Source organism: Scyliorhinus torazame, chromosome 1 (genome assembly GCF_047496885.1).
Source record: "Scyliorhinus torazame isolate Kashiwa2021f chromosome 1, sScyTor2.1, whole genome shotgun sequence".
Classification (NCBI taxonomy): Eukaryota; Metazoa; Chordata; class Chondrichthyes; order Carcharhiniformes; family Scyliorhinidae; genus Scyliorhinus; species Scyliorhinus torazame.
In genome coordinates this window covers 85,676,273-85,700,584 of record NC_092707.1, presented here as the reverse complement: position 1 = coordinate 85,700,584, position 24,312 = coordinate 85,676,273, and the positions used below count along the sequence as shown (strand labels likewise).

The window sequence follows — 24,312 nt, the reverse complement described above, 5'->3', positions numbered from 1 at the left end:
CTTAACACCCCTTACTTCAAAGATAACTCAGAAAATATTGCAACAGTAAATAACGCTTTAAAATGTTCCTTCAAACTTCCAAGAGACTTAACACCTTTAAACAGTATCACATCCGGTTAAAGGCTCCACTTTTATAAGTTTAAATCACCCAAATGATCCAGAGGTAGTCTTTCGTGGCAGATATCCAGTTCACTGCAAAACACAGACACATACCAGCTCTTTTCAAAACTGAAACTAAAAACCTGCAAAACTAAACTGCAAAATGGCTGACCTGGCCTCAGCCCCACCCACTCTCTGACATCACTGTTTTCTTAAAGGTACATTGCTTAAACATCCATGTCTTAAAAGTATTCTTACAATGACACCTCCCCCCCCCCCCAAACAAAATACCACCAACTTCAAGATGGTTTCATTTTTCACTTTTGCACCATCCACTAAGAAATGTACACAGTAAATATGCATTTTCATTTTTAAAAAAATTAACACATGCAAACAGGTATAATAATATAGTCCGTATTTCTTTGTTCTTCTTCCTCCAACCGAAATCCTTCTCGATTGACAGTCCCTTTGAACAAAGTCTCTGCACAATCCATCTATTCCTCTACTCCTTGGCATTTCTCTTCAGAATCAGATACTTTAGTTCAATCTGACCACCATCCTTCCTCTGGAAGGTAACTTAACAATTAATCACAACTTTTAAGAACACCCTCATTTTTCAATTTAATTTGAGGTATGTCAAATTCACAGTCATCTGGATTTGGTTCGTCACTTTGAGTTAGAATCATTAAAACCTCCTTTTTCTCTCCTTCCCTTTCAAAGTACCTTTTAAGCATATTCACATGACACACTCGGTGAGTCTTCCTTCTATCTGGTGTTTTTACCACATAATTTACCTCACTTAATTTCCTTTCAATCTGATACGGTCCACAAAACCTAGCTTTTAAAGGCTCCCCTACCACTGGTAACAACACTAAAACTTTATCCCCACTGGCAAAACTACGAACTTTGGATTTCTTGTCCGCTACCCGTTTCATCACATTTTGTGTAACTTTCAAATGTTGTCTCGCCAATTCACCTGCTCTATTTAATCGTTCCCTAAAATTTGACACGTAATCCAATAGTGTAATTTCCGATTTCTCACCCACCAATTTTTCCTGAATCAATTTAATCAGATTAATTACCTTAATCTTACCTCATGACCAAAAATTAGTTCAAAAGGACTAAATTTGGTAGTCTCATTAGGTGCATCCCTAATTGCAAACAATACGAATGGGATTCCTTTATCCCAATCTTCTGGATAATCTTGACAATTACTTTGAAGTAAAATTTGTTCCTTGATCTGATTGAATTTCTGTGGGTAGTCCATATCTAGTAAAGAATTTAAGTAATTCCTCCACAATCCTTTTAGCTGTAATATTACATGGAAACCTAGTAGACACATCCATTACAGTCAAAAGATATTTATTCCACTTTTTGTTTGAAGAAGCGGTCCGACACAATCAATTAAGACCCTTGTAAAAAGTTCCTCAAATGCTGGAATGGGTATTAAGGGCGCTGGTTTTATCACTGCTTGAGGTTTCCCTATCACTTGACATGTGTGACATGATTGACAAAATTTAACTACATCTTTATGTAGTCCAGGCCAATAAAAATGTTTCTGGATTTTAGCTTGAGTTTTCCTCATTCCCAAATGACCTCCCACTGGTACCTCATGTGCAACTTGCAACACCTCCTTTCGATACCCTACCGGCAATACTACTTGATGAACTTCTGCCCACTTTTCATCCACCTGCATATGTACAGGTCTCCATTTTCTCATCAAGACATCATTTTTACGGTAATAACACTCTGGTATACTCTCAGATTCCTCTTCCGTATATGCTTTCTGATATATCCGTTTTATTTCTACATCTTTCTGTTGTAACTCCGCCAATTTTCCTGAACTAAAAATATCTGCCTCATCCTCCACCTGTTCTTGTTCTTTTCCAACCATCTGATTAAAAATCGTTTCTGATAATTGCACTTCAACTTCCTCTTCACTCTTTGATTTCTCCTCTTGTCTTAACTTGTGACTTTGCGACCTTGTTACTACACAATCCGGAAAAATCCCAGGATATTCAGTTGACTGATTTTCCAATGGCTTATCAACCACAGTAGCCATCACTCCCACCTGCGATCCAGCTATATCATTACCCAAGATAAACTGTATTCCTGGACAAGATAGTTTCTCTATTACTCCTACTACCACTTCACCACTCTTCACTGGACTTTCCAACCTTACCTTATATAATGGAACGCTATTCCTCTCACCCTGAATTCCACATATCACCACTTTTTCTGGCAACATTCTTCCCAAACTACATAATTCCTCATCTCTTACCATTAAAGATTGACTAGCCCCTGTATCTCTTAAAATTGTGACTTCTTTACCTGCTCCTCCTGATACACATGAGTAAACTTTACCCACACAAGTAAATTCTTTAAAGAGATCTGGCACCTTCTTAACAATTACTTCTTGAACAGGCTGTACAATCATTTGCACCTCCTTCGCTTCCCTTGGGCTTTCCTTTACCACTCTAACAAACCCCACTGTCTTATCCTGTTTTACCACATCAGCCTTCCCAGTGCTTTTCTTCAACCACCAACACTGTGACTTTACATGGCCTAGTTTATTACAGTGAAAACATCTGAAACTTTTCATTTCTTTTCCACCCTCCTGTATTTCTTTTTTAATCTGAGGTACAATCTCTTTATTGTCTCCCATCAAATCATTTTTACCTTTACTACTTGAGTATTTCTCATGTCCCCAGTTTCTATCCCTCAACGGCTAAAACTGATGTCGGAAACCAATCGTTGATTTATGAACTAATTCATAATCATCTGCCATTTCCGCTGCTAATCTCGCAGTTTTAACCCTCTGTTCTTCCACATGAATTCTCACTACATCAGGAATTGAATTTTTAAACTCCTCCAAAAGTATAATTTCTCTGAGAGCTTCATACGTTTGGTCTATTTTCAAAGCCCTTATCCACCTATCAAAATTACTCTGTTCGAGCCTTTCAAACTCAATGTATGTTTGACCAAATTCTTTCCTTAAATTTCTAAACCTTTGTCTGTAGGCTTCAGGCACTAGCTCATATGCACTTAAGATGGATTTCTTCACCTCCTCATACGTTCCAGATACCTCCTCCGGTGGTGATGCAAACACTTCACTAGCTCTACCTACCAGCTTTGTTTGAATCAGCAACACCCACATGTCCTGTGGCCATTTCATTTGTTTAGCTACCTTCTCAAATGAAATGAAAAAGGCTTCCACTTCCTTCTCATCAAACCTTTGCAATGCTTGGACATATTTAAATAGATTCCCACCAAGCTTTCAACTATGACGCTCTTTCTCACTATCCTCATCACTATCATCCAACTGTACGTTTCCCTTCACGTCTGCCAATTTTAACTGATTGTCATGTTTCATAAGACCATAAGACATAGGAGCGGAAGTAAGGCCATTCGGCCCATCGAGTCCACTCCACCATTCAATCATGGCTGATTTCAACTCCATTTACCTGCACTCTCTCCATAGCCCTTAATTCCTCGAGAAATCAAGAATTTATCAATTTCTGTCTTAAAGACACTCAACGTCCCGGCCTCCACCGCCCTCTGTCGCAATGAATTCCACAGACCCACCACTCTCTGGCTGAAGAAATTTCTCCTCATCTCTGTTCTAAAGTGACTCCCTTTTATTCTAATGCTGTGCCCCGGGGTCCTAGTCTCCCCTGCTAATGGAAACAACTTCCCTACGTCCACCCTATCTAAGCCATTCATTATCTTGTAAGTTTCTATTAGATCTCCCCTCAACCTCCTAAACTCCAATGTATATAATCCCAGAATCCTCAGTCGTTCATCGTATGTTAGGCCTACCATTCCTGGGATCATCCGTGTGAATCTCAGCTGGACCCACTCCAGTGCCAGTATGTCCTTCCTGAGGTGTGGGGCCCAAAATTGCTCACATTATTCTAAATAGGGCCTAACTAATGCTTTATAAAGCTTCAGAAGTACATCCCTGCTTTTATATTCCAAGCCTCTTGAGATAAATGACAACATTGCATTTGCTTTCTTAATTACGGACTCAACCTGCAAGTTTACCTTTAGAGAATCCTGGACTAGGACTCCCAAGTCCCTTCGCACATCAGCATTATGAATTTTGTCACTGTTTAGAAAATAGTCCATGCTTCTATTCTTTTTTCCAAAGTGCAAGACCTCGCACTTGCCCACGTTGAATTTCAACAGCCATTTCTTGGACCACTCTCCTAAACTGTCTAAATCTTTCTGCAACCTCCCCACCTCCTCAATACTACCTGCCCCTCCACCTATCTTTGTATTATCGGCAAACTTAGCCAGAATGCCCCCAGTCCCGTCATGTAGATCGTTAATATATAAAGAGAACAGCTGTGGCCCCAACACTGAACCCTGCGGGACACCACTCGTCGCTGCTTGCCATTCCGAAAAAGAACCTTTTATCCCAACTCTCTGCCTTCTGCCTGACAGACAATCGTCAATCCATGTTAGTACCTTGCCGCGAATACCATGGGCCCTTATGTTACTCAGCAGTCTCCCGTGAGGCACCTTATCAAAGGCCTTTTGGAAGTCAAGATAGATAACATCCATTGGCTCTCCTTGGTCTAACCTATTTGTTATCCCTTCAAAGAACTCTAACAGGTTTGTCAGACACAACCTCCCCTTACTAAATCCATGCTGACTTGTCCTAATCCTGTAGCCACCTAAAATGGCTGATTCCCGATTAATTTGGCCAAAACCTGATTTAAAATGGCTAACCGAAAAGGCTGATGGGAAAAGCAGCCAACAGGACACAAACGGACAGCTGCAGACAGAATAGCGTATTCGGCTCTGGGGAAGTCGGCCCAGATCGATACCTACGACTATTAGCAGCACATCAACACAGACATCTGCAGTTTAATCGACTATCCCCGGGAACAATTGCAACACATTAGCAATTGAATTCCGGGCCAGACCTCTCGGTGCCTACAGTGGCCGAATCAAAGACAGGTGAACGACCACCCCCCGATCGAGGAATCGCCCCATTATTGCAGCATATCGAACCCAGTGATTGGGAACAAGTCCAATCACTTGGGACTCAGGGTCAAGGGCCGCCCCGAGAGGCGGGAAGCCCCTGGGCCCTATAAATTGTGGGGCCAAGTTCAGATCTCTCTCTCTCTCCCGTCTTCTCCTGCTCGCAACCTTCGCAAGAACATCGACCAGGAATAGTAAGTCTGACTCCAGCGATCGCTACCCGATAGAGATTCCTAGCCATCGACCCGTATCAGCCTTTTGAATCCCGCAGGCCAGATCCAATTCGATAAACCATTCGTTTCCCTGACCTGGTGGGCCACCCCCAAAAGTTAAGTATTGGCCAGTAGTGGTAGGTTTTGATATAGATAGTAGGATTATTGTGTAAGTATCTATTGCTGTACATAATAAATGACCGTTGATTTCAATCTTACTAAGCGGTGTGCTGTCTTATTAATCATAACTCGAGCTTGAACCACGTGGCGGTATCAGAAAGATACCTGGCGACTCGTGAGCAAAGGTGACATTATCAGAGCTAATAAAACTAAGGCTAAAAAGACAACAATCCGACCCGTCATTTCCAAGAATTTAGAAATCTTATCCTTAACGATGGATTCTAGAATCTTGCCAACAACCGAGGTTAGGCTAATTGGCCTATAGTTTTCCATCTTTTTCCTTGTTCCCTTCTTGAACAGGGGGGTTACAACAGCGATTTTCCAATCCTCTGGGACTTTCCCTGACTCCAGTGACTTTTGAAAGATCATAACTAACGCCTCCACTATTTCTTCAGCTTTTCTTAGAACTCTAGGATGTCGCCCATCTGGGCCCGGAGATTTATCAATTTTTAGACCTCTTAGTTTCTCGAGCACTTTCTCCTTTGTGATGGCTACCATATTCAACTCTGCCCCCTGACTCTCCTGAATTGTTGGGATATTACTCATAAGAACATAAGAACATAAGAATTAGGAACAGGAGTAGGCCATCTGGCCACTCGAGTCTGCTCCGCCAGTCAATGAGATCATGGCTGATCTTTGTGGACTCAGCTCCACTCTCCGGCCCGTACACCATATCCCCGAATCCCTTTATTCTTTAGAAAGGTATCTATCTTTTTCTTAAAAACGTTTAAAGAAGGAGCTTCAACTGCTTCACTGGGCAAGGAATTCCAGAGATTCACAACCCTTTGGGTGAAGAGGTTCCTCCTAAACTCGGTCCTAAATCTACTTCCCCTTATTTTGAGGCTATGCCCCCCCTAGTTCTGCTTTCGCCGACCAGTGGAAACAACCTGCCCGCATCTATCCTATCTATTCCCTTCATAATTTTATATGTTTCAATAAGATCCCCCCGCATCCTTCTAAACTCCAATGAGTACTGTCCCAGTCTACTCAACCTCTCGTCATAATCTAATCCCCTCAACTCTGGGATCAACCTAGTGAATCTCCTCTGCACTCCCTCCAGTGCCAATATGTCCTTTCTCAGGTAAGGAGACCAAAACTGAACACAATACTCCAGATGTGGCCTCACTGTGGCCATGTCTTCTACTGTGAAGACTGACGCAAAGTACTTATTTAGTTCCTCAGCTATTTCCTTGTCTCCCATCACTAGATTACCAGCATCATTTTGGAGCGGCCCAATGTCTACTTTTGCCTCCCGTTTGTTTTTAATGTATTTAAAGAAACTTTTATTATCATTCCTAATGTTACTGGCTAGCCTACCTTCATATTTGATCCTCTCTTTCCTTATTTTTCTCTTTGTTATCCTCTGTTTGTTTTTGTAGTCTTCCCAATCTTCTGACTTCCCACTACTCTTTGCCATATTATAGGCTTTCTCTTTTGCTTTGATGCATTCCCTAACTTCCTTTGTCAGCCATGGATGCCTAATCCCCCCTCTGATAACCTTTCTTTTCTTTGGGATGAACCTCTGTACTGTGTCCTCAATTATTCCCAGAAACTCCTGCCATTGCTGTTCTACTGTCTTTCCCACTAGGCTCTGCTCCCAGTCGATTCTCGTCAGTTCCTCCCTCATGCCCCTGTAGTTACCTTTATTTAACTGAAACACCTTTACATCTGATTCTACCTTCTTTCTTTCAAATTGGAGATTGAATTCGACCATATTATGATCACTGCCTCCTAAGTGTTCCCTTACTTTAAGATCTTTAATCAAGTCTGGCTCATTACATAACACTAAGTCCAGAATGGCCTGTCCCCTCGTGGGCTCCATCACAAGCTGTTCCAAAAAGCCCTCCTGTAAACATTCAATGAATTCCCTTTCCTTGGGTCCTCTGGCAGCATTATTTACCCAGTCCACCTGCATATTGAAGTCCCCCATGATCACTGTGACCTTGCCTTTCTGACATGCACTTTCTATTTCGTGGTGCATTTTGTGCCCCTGGTCCTGACCACTGTTAGGAGGCCTGTACATAACTTCCATTATGGTTTTTTTGCCTTTGTGGTTCCTCAACTCTACCCACACAGACTCCACATCATCTGACCCTATGTCATTTAGTGCTATTGATTTAATTTCATTCCTAGCTAACAAGGCAACCCCGCCCCCTCTGCCCACCTCTCTGTCTTTTCGATAGGTTGTGAATCCCTGGATGTTTAAATGCCAGTCCTGAACCCCCTGCAACCACGTCTCTGTGATGCCTACCACACCATACCTGCCAGTCACAATCTGGGCCACATGCTCATCTACCTTGTTCCGTACACTGCGCGCATTTAAATATAGCACCTTTAGTTCTCTATTGACCGTCCCTTTTTGTTTTCTTAGTGTGGTGGGCCTTGGTTTACTGAGCCTTTCCATACACTGTGTCATATTTTGTGAGATGGGGACTATCGTAACCTCTCCTGAGTTCTGTCTTTTCGTGCTTTTTTGTATTCCTAAGCAGCTACGCTTCCCATTGATTACTTCACCTCTTGGTTCCCTGACTTTCCCTTCCCCCCCAATCTCTAGTTTAAAGTCCTATTGACCACCCTATTTACTCTTTTCGCCAGAACACTGGTCCCAGCTCGGTTCAGGTGAAGACCATCCCAACGGTATAGGTCCCCCCTGTCCCAAAACTGATGCCAGTTTTCCATGAAAAGCAACGCCTCTTTCCCACACCACTCTTTCAGCCATGTGTTAACTTCCCTTATTCTTGCCTCCCTATGCCAATTTGCACGTGGCTCGGGCAGTAATCCGGAGATTATGACCCTTGAGGACCTGTTTTTTAATTTGAATCCTAGCTCTTTATAATCTCTAAACAGGTCCTCTTTCCTAGACTTGCCTATGTTGTTGGTACCGACATGGACCACAACAACTGGACCCTCCCCCTCCCTCTCCAGTATCCTTTCAAGCCGGTCAGAAATGTCCCGCACCCTAGCACCGGGCAGGCAACATACCATGCGGGACTCTTTATCCTGCTCACAAAGGATACTATCTATCCCCCTGATAATAGAATCCCCTACAACTACAACTTGCCTATTTACTCCCTCCCCTTGAATGGCCTGCTGAACCATGGTGTCTTGGTCAGCTGACTCATCCTTCCTGCAGCCCTGTTCGCCATCCACACAGGGAGCAAGTGCCTCATACCGGTTGGACAGGGTCAAGGGCTGAGGCTCCTGAGTTCCTGACTGCTGGTTCCCTTTACCTGCCTGACTTGCAGTCACACCCTGCTGTCCCTGGCCACTGGCAGGATTTAAACTACTTACTCTGACAGGTGTGACTGCCTCCTGAAACACAGTGTCCAGGTAAGTCTCCCCCTCCCGGATGTGCCTCAGTGTTTGAAGCTCAGACTCCAGCTCATCAACTCTGAGCCAGAGCTCTTCGAGCAGCCAACACTTACTGCAGATGTGGTCGCTGCAGCTCGCAATGGGATCTGCCAGCTCCCACATCAAGCAGCTCAAGCACATTACCTGACCAGCCATCTCTAATTAATTAATTAGTTTAATTTAAGTTTGCGAGTTTAGCTGTGGTTTAAAAATATTTTGGGCAGATTTGCAGATTTCATGGCCATTTTCTGAAGTTCAAACTCCCTCTGTTTATCTTTTTCCCTGATCTGTATCTCCCTTTCTTTTTCTTTTTAAAAAGATATGTTTATTCAGAATTTTTCAACAAAAATTTTCAACCATTCAAACCCCCCCCCCCCCGCCCCCCCCCCCCCACCCCGTAACAAAAAGAAAGAAAAAAGTAACAGAGCAAGACATAAACATATCAATCCAACATAATACAGAACTTGTATAATGGGTTCCTCCCGCACATATTGACTTTCCCATATGTTTATGTTTTTCCTTTCTCAAGTGCCCCTAGGAAAAACCCCTTTCTCCGCCCACCCTTATACCCCCCCCCCCAACAGAAACGCCCCCCCTCTCCTCCCCCCCACCCCCCCCTGGGTTGGTGCTGCTGCTGACCGACCTCCATCTAACGCTCCGCGAGATATAGTCTAGGAACGGTTGCCACCGCCTGTAGAACCCCTGCGCAGACCCTCTCAAGGCAAACTTTATCCTCTCCAGCTTGATGAACCCTGCCATGTCATTTATCCAGGCTCCCACACTGGGGGCTTCGTGTCCTTCCACAATAGCAAGATCCTCCGCCGGGCTACCAGGGACGCAAAGGCCAGGATACCGGCCTCTTTCGCCTCCTGCACTCCCGGCTCATCCGCCACTCCAAATAGTGCTAGCCCCCAGCTTGGCTTGACCTGGACTTTCACCACCTTAGACATAGTCCTCGCAACACCCCTCCAGAACCCATCCAGTGCCAGGCACGACCAGAACATATGGGCGTGATTCGCCGGGCTTCCAGAGCACCTCCCACATCTGTCCTCCACCCCAAAGAACCTACTTAGCCTCGCCCCTGTCATATGCGCTCTGTGAATAACCTTAAACTGTATCAGGCTAAGCCTGGCACACGAGGAAGAGGAATTAACCCTACTTAGGGCATCAGCCCACAGACCATCTTCAATCTCCTCCCCCAACTCCTCCTCCCATTTGCCCTTCAGCTCCTCTACCAAAGCCTCCTCCTCTTCTTTCATCTCCTGATATATCGCCGACACCTTGCTCTCTCCGACCCATACCCCCAAAATCACCCTGTCCTGAATCCCCTGTACCGGAAGCAACGGGAATTCCCTTACCTGCCGCCTCACAAATGCCCTCACTTGCATGTACCTGAAAACGTTTCCCGGGGTAGCCCAAACTTCTCCTCCACCGCCCCTAGGCTCGCAAACGTCCCATCGATGAACAGGTCCCACATTCTTCTAATCCCTGCCCGATGCCAGCTCTGAAACCCCCCGTCCATCCTTCCTGGGACAAACCGATGGTTGTCTCTGATCGGGGACCACCCCGAGGCTCCCATCGCACCCTTGTGTCATCTCCACTGCCCCCAGATCTTTAGCTTTGCCGCCACCACCGGACTCGTGGTGTACCTTGTCGGCGAGAGCGGCAGCGGTGCCGTCACCAGCGTCCCCAGGCTCGTTCCTTTGCAGAACGCCATCTCCAACCTCTTCCATGCCGCCCCTCGCCCTCCATCACCCACTTACGGATCATTGCCACGTTGGCTGCCCAATAGTAGCCACCCAGATTCGGCAACGCCAGCCCTCCTCTATCTCTACTACGCTCCAGAAACCCCCTCCTTACCCTCGGGGTCTTGTCTGCCCACACAAAACCCATAATGCTCCTGCCTACCCTCTTAAAAAAGGCCTTGGTGATCATAATTGGAAGGCACTGAAACACAAAACGAAACCTCGGGAGGACCATCATTTTAATCGACTGTACTCTGCCCGCTAGCGAGAGTGGCAACATGTCCCATCGTTTGAAGTCCTCTTCCATCTGCTCCGCCAGCCACGTCAAATTAAGTTTATGCAGGGGCCCCCAACTCCTAGCTATTTGGATCCCCAAGTACCGAAAGCTCTTTTCCGCCCTCCTCGAAGGTAGGTCGTCTATCCCTCTTCCCTGGTCCCCTGGATGCACCACGAAGAGCTCACTTTTCCCTACATTGAGCTTATAGCCCGAGAAGTCCCCAAACTCCCTTAGGATCCGCATGACCTCCACCATCCCCTCCACTGGATCTGCCACATACAGCAACAGGTCATCCGCATACAGCGACACCCGATGTTCCTCTCCCCCTCGGACCACCCCCTTCCATTTCCTGGACTCCCTTAATGCCATGGCCAAAGGTTCAATTGCTAATGCAAACAACAAGGGGGACAGGGGGCACCCCTGCTTCGTCCCTCGATACAGCCGAAAATACTCCGACCTCTGCCGATTCGTAACCACACTCGCCACCGGGGCTCTATATAGGAGCTTAACCCAACTGATAAACCCCTCCCAAACTCAAACCTCCGCAACACTTCCCAGAGATACTCCCACTCTACTGAGTCAAAGGCCTTCTCCGCGTCCATAGCTGCCACTATCTCTGCCTCTCCCTCCACCGATGGCATCATTATCACGTTTAGGAGCCTCCGCACATTGGTGTTTAGCTGCCTGCCCTTTACAAATCCCATCTGGTCCTCGTGAATCACCCCCGGGACACAGTCCTCAATCCTCATAGCCAGCACTTTTGCCAGCAACTTAGCATTCCCGTTGAGGAGCGAGATCGGCCTGTACGACCCACATTGCAGTGGGTCCTTATCTCGCTTCAGGATCAAAGAGATCATCGCCTCAGACATTGTCGGGGGCAGGGTCCCCCCCTCCCTTGCCTCATTGAAAGTCCTCACCAGCAACGGGGCTAACAGGTCTACGTACTTCCTGTAGAACTCAACCGGGGACCCATTTTGTCCCGGGGCCTTCCCCGCCTGCATGCTCCCATGCTGCTCGATCTCCGCCCTCCGCCATTTTGTTTTTTCTCCCTCGTTTCTTTCGCTGCTCCAAAGCCGCTTTTTTTACCCCTCCACTTCTGGTCCACTCCATATACTGTGGAAGGGGGACCTTGCTCTCACCTTCCCACACGTGAAGTCGTTGAAAAATTTCCGCTGGGGCTCCTCTGGAGAACCCAAAAGTCCGTTCTAGCGGGAGCCGCCAAAATGTGCGGCTTAGCTCCGCATCGCCACAACCGGAAATCTTTTTCTTTTTGTTCTGCTAGGGCTACTCTTTCTTTTCTCCTTTCTTCTCTCTCCTTTTTCTTTTTCCTCTCTCTCTCTTTCTCTTTTTCCTCTCTCGCTCTCTTTCTCTTTCTTTTTCCTCTCTCTCTCTTTCTCTTTCTTTTTCCTCTCTCTCACTCTCGTATGCCAGCCACTTTAATTCTTTCTCATGTTCCATTTGTTTAATTTGCAACTGAATTTTTGCCATTTCCAATGAGTCAAACTCTATCTCAGGCAACTTTAAATGCTTAACCACCACCACAATTATTTCACCTTTTCGCATTTTGTCGGGTAACGTTAACTGCAATGTTCTTGCCAAATCTAACAGTCTGCGTTTCGTTTCTGCCTGTAAAGTACTACGTGTAACATTCTCCACCCCCAAAAACGTCTGAGCCTCTGAAAGAGCCATTGTTCACAACACTCTCCTCACTTAAACTAAAATACCACACTGGAAAAGCAACAATCCTTCACTGTCTTTAAGTTCACAAAAGCCAATCCAATAGATAGACTTTCATCCCCCTCGAGCCCCCAATTGTTATGGGCGAGGCTTTTTTCAGAACCCCAAAATGTATCATGGAGTTCAACCAGCCTCACCCTTTAATGGATTTGTTGCTTTTCCTTTCACACGGCTTGTTCCCTAGGTGTGCAATTACAATTATGGACACGTGGGTTTTTAAACACAAAACACGGTTTATTCCATGAATTCAATTTAACATTTTAAATAAACATTGGATCTTTTAACACCCCTTTCTTCAAAGATAACTCAGAAAATATTGCAACAGTAAATAAATCTTTTAAATGTTCCTTCAAACTTCCAAGAGACTTAACACCTTTAAACAAAATCACATCAGGTTAAAGGCTTCACTATAATAAGTTCAAATCACCCAAATGATCCAGAGGTAGTCTTTCATGGCAGATATCCAGTTCACTGCAAAACACAGACACATACCAGCTCTTTTCAAAACTGAAACTAAAAACCTGCAAAACTAAACTGCAAAATGGCTGACCTGATCTCAGCCCCACCCACTCTCTGACTTTCTCACTTTCTTAAAGGTACATTGCTTAAACATCCATGTCTTAAAAGTACTCTCACATGACAGTGAGTTACTGCAGTGCATCTTGTAGACGGTCCACACGACTGATATTGTTCATCAGTGCTGGAGGGATTGAATGTTTTTGGAAGGGGCAGCAATCAAGTGGACTGCTTTGTCCTGTATGGTATTGAGCTTCTTGAGTGTTGTTGGAGCTGCACTCATCCAGGCAAGTGAAGAGAAATTCTAACACACTCCTGACTGGTGCCTTGTCAATGGTGGACAGTATTTGAGGGGTCAGGAGGTGAATTACTTCCTCATGACCCCTAGCCTTTGACCTGCTCTGGTAGCCAAAGTATTTATATGGCCAGTCCAGTTCAGTTTCTGATCAATGGTAACCCCCAGGATGTTGATTGTGGGGGATTCATTCCATTGAATGTGAAGGGGCGGTGGTTAGATCACCTCTTGTTGGAGATGGGCATTGCCTGGCACTTGTGTGGCACGAATGTTATTTGCCACATATCAGCCCAAGCCTAGATATTGTCCAGATCTTGCTGCATTTGGACATGAACTGCTTCAGTACCTGAGGAGTTGCAAACGGTGCTGAATATTGTGCAGTCATCCGCAAACATCCCCACGTCTGACCTTATCATGGGAGGGCGGTCATAGAAACATAGAAGATAGGAGCAGGAGGAGGCCATTCAGCCCTTCGAGCCTGCGCCGCCATTCTTCACGATCATGGCTGATCGTCCAACTCAATAGCCTAATCCTGCTTTCTCCCCATAGCCTTTGATCCCATTCACCTCAAGTGCCATATCTAGCCACCTGTTGAATGTATTCAATGTTTTAGCATCAACTACTTCCTGTGGTAATGAATTCCACAGGCTCACCACTCTTTGGGTGAAGAAATGTCTCCTCATCTCTGTCCGAAATGGTTTACCCTGAATCCTGTGACCCCTGGTTCTGGACCCATCCACCAATGGGAATATTTACCCTGTCTCCTCCTGTTAGAATTTCATAAGTCTCTATGAAATCCCCCCTAATTCTTCTGAACTCCAGCAAGAACAATCCTAACCTAGTCAATCTCTCCTCATATGACAGTCCTGCCATCCCTGGAATCAGTCTGGTAAACTGCACTCCCTCGAGAGCAAGAACATCCTTTCTCAGAAAAGGAGACCAAAACTGCATACAAATCTCTAGGTGTGGCCTCACTAAGGCCCTGTATAATTGCAACAACACATCCCTGCTCCTGTACTCGAAACCCCTCGCAATGAAGGCCAACATACCACGAGCCTTCTTTATCGCATGCTGCACCTGCATGCTTACCTTCAGCGACTGGTGCACAAGGCCACCCAGGTCTCGCTGCACACTTCCCTCTCCCAATTTACAACCATTCAGGTAGTAATCTGCCTTCCTGTTTTTGCTTCCAAAGTGAATAACCTCACTGTCATTGATGAAGCAGCATGGTTGGGCCTAGGACACTAGCCTAAGGAACTCCTGCAGTGATGTCCTGGAGCAGTCGATTGACCTCTAACCACCACAACCATCTTCCTTTGTGCCAGGTATGACTCCAACCAGCGGAGAGTTTTCCCCGATTCCCAATGACTCCAGTTTAGCTAGGGCTCCTTGATGCCATGCTTGGTCAAATGCTGCCTTGATGTCAAGGGCAGTCACTCTCACCTTGCCTCTGGAGTTCAGTTTTTTTGGCCATGTTTGAACGAAGGCTGTAATGAGGTCAGGAGCTGAGTGACCCTGGCGGAACCCAAACGGAGCGTCCGTGAGCAGGTTATTGCTGAGTAAGTGCCGCTTGATAGCAGTGTTGATGACTCCTTCCATCACTTTGCTAATGATCGAGAGTAGATTGATGGGCCAGGTTAGATTTGTCCTGTTTCTTGTGTACAGGGCATACCTGGGAAATTTCCACATTGCTGGGTCGATGCCAGTGTTGTAGCTGTACTGGACCAGCTTGGCTGGGAACACGGCAAGTTCTGAAGCACAAGCCTTCAGGACTTTGCTGGAATATTATCAGGACTTACAGCTTTTGCAGTATCCAGTACCTTCCACCGTTACTTGATATCACATGGAGTTATTGAAATGACTGAAGACTGACACCTGTGATGCTGGAGACCTCAGGAGGAGACCGAGATGGATCATCCACTCAGCACTTCTGGCTGAAGATTGTTGAAAATGCTTTAGCCATATCGTTTGTTGAGGGCTGTGAAGAAATGGCAGAGATGGTGTGATCAGCCATTGATGCACTTTCTCTTTGATGCACCATCAATTACGACGAGTCGAGAGTAGAGAGTAATCAAGGCTTTATTACGCAGAGATGTGGAGCTTCCCGCAGCTGCTGCCGAAATGGCTGCAGCTCGGAGAGCCCACATATTTATACTCCGCCTACTGGGCGGAGCCAGCAGGCAGGGATCTACCCCCGTACCTGTAGTACAGGGGCCTTACCGTAATACCCTCGTATGCAGTATATACAATACAACAGTGGTGACTACCACATTCACCCCCTGTTAAAAAGGAGTCCAGCGGGGTGGTGGAAAACTATTTACATACAGGTTGTTTAAAGTTTTAGAAAGAGTTTACAAATTTAGGCGATCGGGCGCCTTGATCTGTCATTGCGAGCGTGCAGTTCTCTGGCGTTTCAGGCGTCGGTTCGGTCGTCGGTGACTCCGGGAGCGTGTCGACCTCATCTTCATCCCTGGGTGGGACCAAGGGGAGGACGGATCGTCCTGAAGCGGGGGCTGTGGTGGGGTGCGCCGGGGGGAGGTTGGGTGGCGCAGGGCAGAGGAGGGTGTGGGGACCCAGCTGGTGCCAGGTCCTGAGGGAGACTGTGTCTTGGCGGCCATCGGGGTACGCTACATAGACGTACCGCAGGTTCGCGTGGAGTAGCTGTACCCTCTCAACCAATGGGTCCGCCTTGTGGAGCCGCACGTGCTTGCGGAGGAGAATGGGTCCTGGAGCTGCCAGCCATGATGGGAGTGAAGCCCCAGAGGTGGACTTCCTGGGAAAGGCAAAGAGACGTTCATGGGGAGTTTCGTTAGTCGCTGTGCACAGGAGCGACCGAATGGAGTGAAGTGCGTCAGGGAGGACCTCCTGCCAGCGGGAGGCCGGGAGATTTATGGACCGTAGGGCCAGCTGGACGGCCTTGCAGACCGTCCAATTCTCCCGCTCCACCTGCCCGTTTCCCCGGGGGTTGTAGCTGGTCGTCCTGCTCGAGGCAATGCCCCTGTTGAGCAGGAACTTGTGCAGCTCATCGCTCATAAATGAGGATCCCCGGTCGCTGTGGACGTAGGTGGGGAAACCGAACAGAGCGAAGATGGTGTTGAGGGCTTTGATGACGGTGGCAGACGTCATATCGGGGCATGAGATGGCGAAGGGGAATCTGGAGTATTCGTCGACCACATTAAGAAAGTACGGGTTGCGGTCGGTGGAGGGGAGGGGCCCTTTGAAGTTCACGCTGAGGCGTTCAAAGGGGCGGGAGGCCTTCACCAGGTGCGCACAGTCTGGCCAGTAGAAGTGCAGCTTACACGCCGCGCAGACCTGGCAGTCCCTGGTGACAGTCCTGACTTCCTCGATGGAGTAGGGCAGATTGCGGGCCTTTATGAAGTGATAAAAGCGGGTGACCCCTGGGTGACAGAGATCGTCATGCAGGGTCCGTAGTCAGTCCACTTGTGCGCTGGCACGTGTACCTCAGGACAGGGCATCGGGGGGCTCGTTGAGCTTACCGGGGCGAAACAAAATCTCGTAATTGTAGGTGGAGAGCTCGATCCTCCAACTCAAGATCTTATCATTTTTGAGGAATTTGGCGGTGTGGAGAAATTTGGAAAGATTAGCGTTGTGGTCCTGCTGGTCGTGGCCGCAGATGGTGACGTTATCCAGGTACGGGAAAGTGGCCCGCAGTCCGTACGGGTCAACCATTCGGTCCATCTCCCGTTGGAAGACCAAGACCCCGTTAGTGGCGCTGAAGGGAACCCTAAGGAAATGGTAAAGGCGGCCGTCCGCTTCAAACGCGGTGTACGGGCGGTCCGCCTTGCGAATGGGGAGCTGGTGGTAGGCAGATTTCAGGTCCACTGCCGAGAAGACCCGGTACTGTGCAATCTGATTGACCATATCAGATATGCGTGGGAGGGGGTACGCGTCGAGCTGCGTATACCGATTGATGGTCTGACTGTAGTCAACGACTATCCTGTTTTTCTCCCCAGTTTTCACCACTACCACTTGGGCTCTCCAGGGGCTGTTGCTGGCCTCGATAATACCTTCCCGCAGTAGCCACTGGACCTCAGACCTGATGAAGGTCCTGTCCTGGGCGCTGTACCATCTGCTCCTGGTGGCGACGGGTTTGCAATCCGGGGTGAAGTTTGCAAACCGAGAAGGCGGGTCGACCTTAAGGGTCATGAGACCGCAGACAGTAAGGGGTGGTAGGGGCCCTCCAAATTTCAGGGTTAGGCTCTGGAGGTTGCACTGGAAGTCCAGGCCGAGTAGCAAGGCAGCGCAGAGGTTGGGAGGACATAGAGCCGGAAGCCGCTGAACTCTACGCCCTGGATGGTGAGGGTGGCGGTGCAATACCCCCGGATAGCCACGGAGTGGGATCCGGAGGCCAGGGAGATTCTCTGGTTGATGGGATGCCCGTGAGGGAGCAGCGCCTTACCGTAGCGGGGTGGATGAAGCTCTCAGTGCTCCCGGAGTCCAGAAGGCAGGATATCTTTTGCCCGTCGACCTTCACTGTCGTCGACGCTGTCGCGAGGTTGTGCGGTCGGGACTGGTCGATAGTGATGGAGGCCAGACCTGGCTGGTCAGCGGCGGTTGCAGGCGATGAGCCACTCGATGAGGTGCCTGACGAGCAGGGGTCCTGAGGCAGGGAAGATGGCGGCGCCCACGGGCCGCACGTGTCCTGAGGCAGGCAAGGTGGCGGCGCCCAAGGGCCGCACGTGTTGTGATGCGAGCAAGATGGCGGTGCCCACGGCCCGCACGTGTTGCGAGGGGAGCAAGATGGCGGCACCCACGGGCCACACGTGGTCTGAGGCAAGGAGGATGGCGGCGCCCACTGGTTGCAAGTGGGGGGGTGCAGGGACAATAGCGGCGATCGAGCGGGCCTGGCACACTGCAGCAAAATGTCCTTTCTTCCCGCAGGCCTTGCAGAGCGCGCTCCGTGCCGGGCAGTGCTGTTGGGGGTATTTTGAATGTCCGCAGAAGTAGCACTTGGGTCCCCCGGGGTTGGTTGGCTGTCACGCGGCGCAGGCCTGGGGTTGGCTGGGGGAGGTCGCTGATGGGGTCCACGGTGGGGTGTTCGCTGGCGGGGTCCACGATGCGCAGGAGGGGTGGGCCGTGCGGTCGGGGGCATACGCCTGTATATTGCGTGAGGCGACTGTGAGTGAGAGCACTAGTCGAGGGTAGACCCTTCTAAGAGGCACTGGCAGATGTAGGCCAACCCTATGCCCGTAACGAACGCATCTCTAAGTAGCAGGTCAGAATGTCCAGCGGCCGAAACGGCCTGGCAATCGCAGTCTCTCACCAGGAAGTGCAGGGCACGCCAGAAATCTTCCACAGACTCACCGGGGAGTTGATGCCGCGTGGACAGGAGTTGCCTGGTGTAGATTTTGTTAGTCTGCTGAGTGTAGTTCTCCTTCAGTAGCGCCATGGCCTCTGCGTAGGTCGGCGCATCCCGGATGAGGGGAAAAATATCGGAGCTCAGCCGCGTGTAGAGGATCTGGAGCTTCTGTGCCTCTGGGGGTGGTTCAGTCGCAGATCCAATGCATGTTTCAAAGCAAGCTAGCCAATGTGCGAAGGCCGACTTGGCTTTGTCTGCTTGAGGGTGCAGCTGCAGGCGATCAGGCTTGATGCGGAGATCCATCATTGTAAAATCTCTGTGTAATAAATTGATGCACTATCAATTACGACGAGACGAGAGTAGAGAGTAATCGAGGCTTTATTACGCAGAGATGTGGAGCCTCCCACAGCTGCTGCCAAAATGGCTGCAGCTCGGAGAGCACGCACATTTATACTCCGCCTACTGGGCGGAGCCAGCAGGCAGGGATCTACCCTCGTACCTGTAGTACAGGGGCCTTACCGGAATACCCTCGTAAACGGTATATACAATACAACAGTGGTGACTACCACACAGTTTCTCTGAGGTTTATGTTGGATATTGTGGGGTCGGCATATTCGGTTATTCTGCCCTCTATGCTGCCCGCTCTGCTGGGGAAGTGTCAGTAAAGTTGGTTCAATAATGGCCACCTGTAGCTGAGCATGTGCAAGTCTTATTCAGCGCATTGTGCGCTACATGCGCAATGGTTTCGATCAATCTCCCACAGGATCTGCGTGGTCATTCAGGACACTACTTACATTATGGACATTTTGGTGAACTGGGTTCTTTATTCTAATTGCAGGTAAACGTCTGCCACTCCACATCGTCTTTCTCTATCCCATCGTTATCTACCAAGCTTACGCCGCTGTCAGCTGTCTTGGATTACCTTGGTGGGCGGAACCATTTGCAGTTGGGCTTGGCGATCTATTGATTGATGTTCCATTTGACATCATGGGTAAGATATTGTATTGCTCCTAATCATTTCATTTCAGTCCTAGAGGCAATGTTGAGCTAAGAGTGAATACAGATGGCCCTAGATTCAACACTGATTCTGTGTGAATCACCGCCAAGGCAGATGTAGGGAGGCTACAATCACCTTCAACATCCCTTTGCCAGGAAGTAACAGAACAGGAGTCACTCCAGCCCTTGGCAGCCGATTCTGCCATGCAATTAGCTCATAGCTGATCTGAATCTTAACTCCATTTTGCTATCTTGGTTCCATTTCCATCAATGCTCTTACCTGATAAAAATTGATTAATCTTGCTCTTAAAATTCTTAATTGTCTTAGCCTCAGCTTTTTGGCAAAACGGAGTCCCAAATTCCCACTCCCCTGAGGAAGTGCTTTCTGACATCACTCCCCAAATGGCTTGGCTCTAATTTTAAGGTTCTGCCCCTTTGTTAAAGGTATTTGGGATTTTGAGGGTAATGGACAGGGTAACTAATGAGAAACTGTTCCCTCTCAAGAGAACAGCAGCAACTAGAGAGCACAGATTCCAGATTGTGGGGAAAAAGGGGCGGCAGGGCCGCACAGTGGTTAGCACTGCTGCCTCACACTGCCAGGGACCCGGGTTCGATTTCGACCTTGGGTGACTGTGTGGAGTTTGCACATTCTCCCCGTGTCTGCGTGGGTTTCCTCCGGGTGCTCCGGTTTCCTCCCACAGTCCAAAGATGTGCAGGTTAGGTGGATTGGCCATGCTAAATTGCTCCTTCGTGTCCAAAGGGTAGGTGGGGTTACAGGGATAGGGCGGGGATTGGATCTGTGTGGGGCGGTCTTTAAAATGGTTGGTCCAGACCCGATGGGCCAAATGGCCTCCTTCTGTACTGTAGGGATTCTATTCTAAGAAGTAGAAGTGGTGTGAGGAAAAAAGGAATTCACCCTGAGGGTGGTTGGCGTTTGGAACAAACTTCCTGGGACGGTGGTGGAGGCAGGTTCGATCAAGGCATTCAGTAGGGAATTGGGTTGTTATTTGAAAAGAAAGTGTGTGCAAGGTTACGGGGATAAGGTGGGGAAGTGAGACTAGGGAGAATGTTCTTTCAGAGAGACAGTACAGACTCGACGGACCGTACAGACTCCTGCAATGTAAAGGTTCTGTGGTTCTGTAATTATATTACCCCATCATCCTCTATTCTCAAGGGAATACAAGCCTAGACTGTGCAACTCTCCTCATAATTTAAGATTTATAAGCCTAATGTCATCCAGCTGAAGCTGTTCCACATCTCCTCCAATGTGAGGATACCCCTGCTCAGGAGAAGAGAGGGTCTGCTTTGTGGTGATGTGCATCAATGTAAATGCATGTAGGCTAGCTAGACACTAGAGGGAGCACCAGTGACATCACACACACACTCAACCAATAGATCAGTTAGATAGGACACGACCAATGGACATTCACGATACACACAGAGGTGACACGACCACAGGATGGCATTACACCAACCCATATATAAAGGACACCACACACATGATCTGCCTCTTTCCAGTGGAGACAGTCAGTGAGTACATACACAGGGTTGATTTAATATTACACCCACCACGTGGATTGCAGCAACTGGTTAGTCAGTCTGGGTAGCTATAGTAGGATTAGCAGTAGTGTTGAACCCAAGTAATAGAAGTGTAAATAGTTTAATAAACGTGTTGAAGTTATCTCCACGTCTGAACCTCCCTTTGTCAAGTGCACCACAAGGAAGCCGCTTATGTTACACCTACAACATAACAAATCATGGTACCAGAGTGAACTGTTTCAATCCAGATAGTCATACCTCAGCGTACAGTGACAACCAGCAACAATACCCAGGCAAGATGTTCGAGGTCCGGGTTCCGCAGCAGCTCCAGTGCCACGGCGATCTCTGCGAAAACTGGCGGGTATTCCGGCAAATGTTTGAAATCTTCCTGGTAGCAGCCGAACTAGAAGACGTGGCGGATGCTGAAAAGACAGAGATTCTCCTCACCATCGCCGCTGCCAGAGCAGAAGAAATCTTTTAAAAATTCAAGCTCGCCAAAGGGCAAAACAGGAGCGACTTCCAGGCAGTCCTGGACAAATTCGGCAAATACTGTGAGGAAAACACACTCCAACCAGCAAGAAAAGGTAAGAGAAGCGCCAGTACTCACCACGAGGCCGAGATCACGGAGCAGAGAACAATTTTGATTGGCGGCCATCTTTCTAAATGGATTCGCACTTGCGCAGTTGCGAAACGCTGCGCATGCGCAATAACAAAAACAGCCCCCGGAACTGGAACAGCGATTTGCGCATGCGCAAATGCTTCCTACATATGATGTCACATGCACCATGATGTCAGAGGCCCATGACCACGCCCATTTAAAGGGGAAACATTCCAAATCAAAGAAAAAATCTTTTAAAGCCGTAAAACAACGTTCCTTCACCTGGAATGACAGCACAATGCCTCAAATTGAACCAGGAAATGATAACCTCTGAAGAACCCTGCAACAAGCAGTTACCTGCGCCCAAACGATGATTCCGACCTTGGACACTTTGACACCGACCTTCACATTTTCTCTGGACCTCGCGAGCCCAATGCCAGCTCCGACGCAAACAGTAATGATATGGTCCTAGAAGACAGCAACTCAGACGAACCTTTCACCTTGGGCGGCTACCCCAGTACCAAATCCGAACCGCAACTAGACGTGTTGCACATTGGCGGCCCCATACTGAATCCGACGCAGACGCAGATCCGTTCTTTGGATTTGAGGATCTTCAGACCAGCAGATATGACATCCCGACTCGTGAGTGCAGGATTATGCTGCAGCCTGACACCAAGAGACAGAGAGCAGTACAAGCCCACAGAAAGCGGCCTGCTGCCACACAGAGCGTGGTCAGGGTTCCCGACTCTATGAAAGAAGACATGCAAGACTCCACACCGCAGTCCTTGCATGAACAAGAAGTGACTCTAGTGTCACAAGCCTCCACAGCGAGCTCGTGGACAGACTCCACAATTGCAGAAAAACAAGACTCCAGAGCGCAGTCCTTGGACAAACAAGAAGTGACTCCAGTGTCACAAGCCTCCACAGCGAACTCGTGGACAGACTTCATGATAGAAGAAACTCAGGACTCCAGAGCGCAGTCCTTGCACACACAAGACGTGACTCCAGTGTCACAAGCCTCCGCAGCGAGCTCGTGGACAGCCTTCACAATAGAAGCAACGCAAGACTCCGACGCGCAGTCCTTGCAGGAACAAGACCACGAGGGTCTAGCAACCTCCTCTGAACAACTAGCGGCAGACGATGCAAGTCTGCCATGCTCAAGTAAACAGCAAGAAGACTATGACAGTCTACCACGCTCCAGTGCACAGCAGGGTGACCATGACGGTCTATCATGCTACAGTGAAGAACAAAGCGACAATGACAGTCCAAGCCCAAATAAAGGACAACAGTAAGACAATGACAGTCCACCCACATTGGTTGTGCCACCAGGTGAAGACTCTGACAATTTACCCAACCCAAGTGAACAACAAGCAGCTACTAAGGCTCTACCCACAGTATGTGAGACGAGTGACGACAGCATCCCACTTTCCATGCAAGATGTGCAAAGTGACAGACCTCAGCTAGTGTGTACAGAGGCACTCGACGATCACTGTGAGACCACTGGTGACTCTGGTGACACCACGATACTTCCACCCTCATTCGCTCAAACCTCTCCACAAGTCAATGCATTCCTGCATGTTGCGACTCCAGACGTGCAGCTTCAAGAAATCTCAGTGAACCTGCTAAGACTCCGGACGGGGAGCATCAACAAACCAACACTGACTCAGTTAAAACAGACCAGACTCCAGATGGGGAGCAACCAAACGCCGACTCTGATGCACGTAAGCTGGACTTTACTACAGACAGGGAGTGCCGCAACCTCAGTGATGGCACGCTGAGATGGATCACTTAACAATTACATTGGGTCAGTAATAACAAGCAGCGGCTACAGTCCAAGAGGAATACACCAATATTCACCACAGTTATATCCACACATTTTTTCCACACCAGCAGTGCAGCCAATGACAGCTCATGCTGGACAAACCCAGTATTCAGGCATGCAGCAGCCAGCAGTCTATGCAGCATATTCTCAAACAGGCCAGCACTACGGATTGTCCATTAATGGAATCAAGACCAAAGGAGGACTACCGCAAGCGTAATCTGCACTACAGACTGGATGCCTTAGTTACAGCCCAGGATTTGCTGCACCCCAGCCTGGCCAGATGGCATATTCCTATAAGATGCAAGGTTCTAGTTTCACACCATCGCCAGGTATTTATGCGAGCAGCAATTCTGTTTCCAATTCGACAAGCTTCAACGCTTCTCAGCAGGATCACCCTTCCAGCACAGCATGTGGCCAGAACCAGTATGTACAGTCTTATCCAACTTCAACATATGGCACATCCATGACCTCGAATGATACTGTTGATAGTACCTCTTCAACGTCAACACCTTATCAGCTACAAGATGCCATCCGAGAGCGCCATCACAAACATCGACAAAGAAAGGTACTCCAAATCAGACAGCAAAGTGATTTGACCACTTCTTGATTCCTGTGGCACAGGGACGTTGATGGCGT

The 24,312-nt window shown here is 48.2% G+C and overlaps 1 protein-coding gene across 1 annotated transcript in view; it reads left to right on the top strand.

The window, feature by feature from the left end:
- The window catches only part of LOC140409173 (uncharacterized), a 396,946-nt gene that overhangs the window by 166,771 nt on the left and 205,863 nt on the right, over positions 1-24,312 (top strand). The window contains exon 4 of the mRNA XM_072497409.1: positions 19,560-19,712. Coding sequence (XP_072353510.1) covers positions 19,560-19,712 — 153 coding nt within the window. The remainder of the gene's footprint in view (positions 1-19,559; positions 19,713-24,312) is intronic.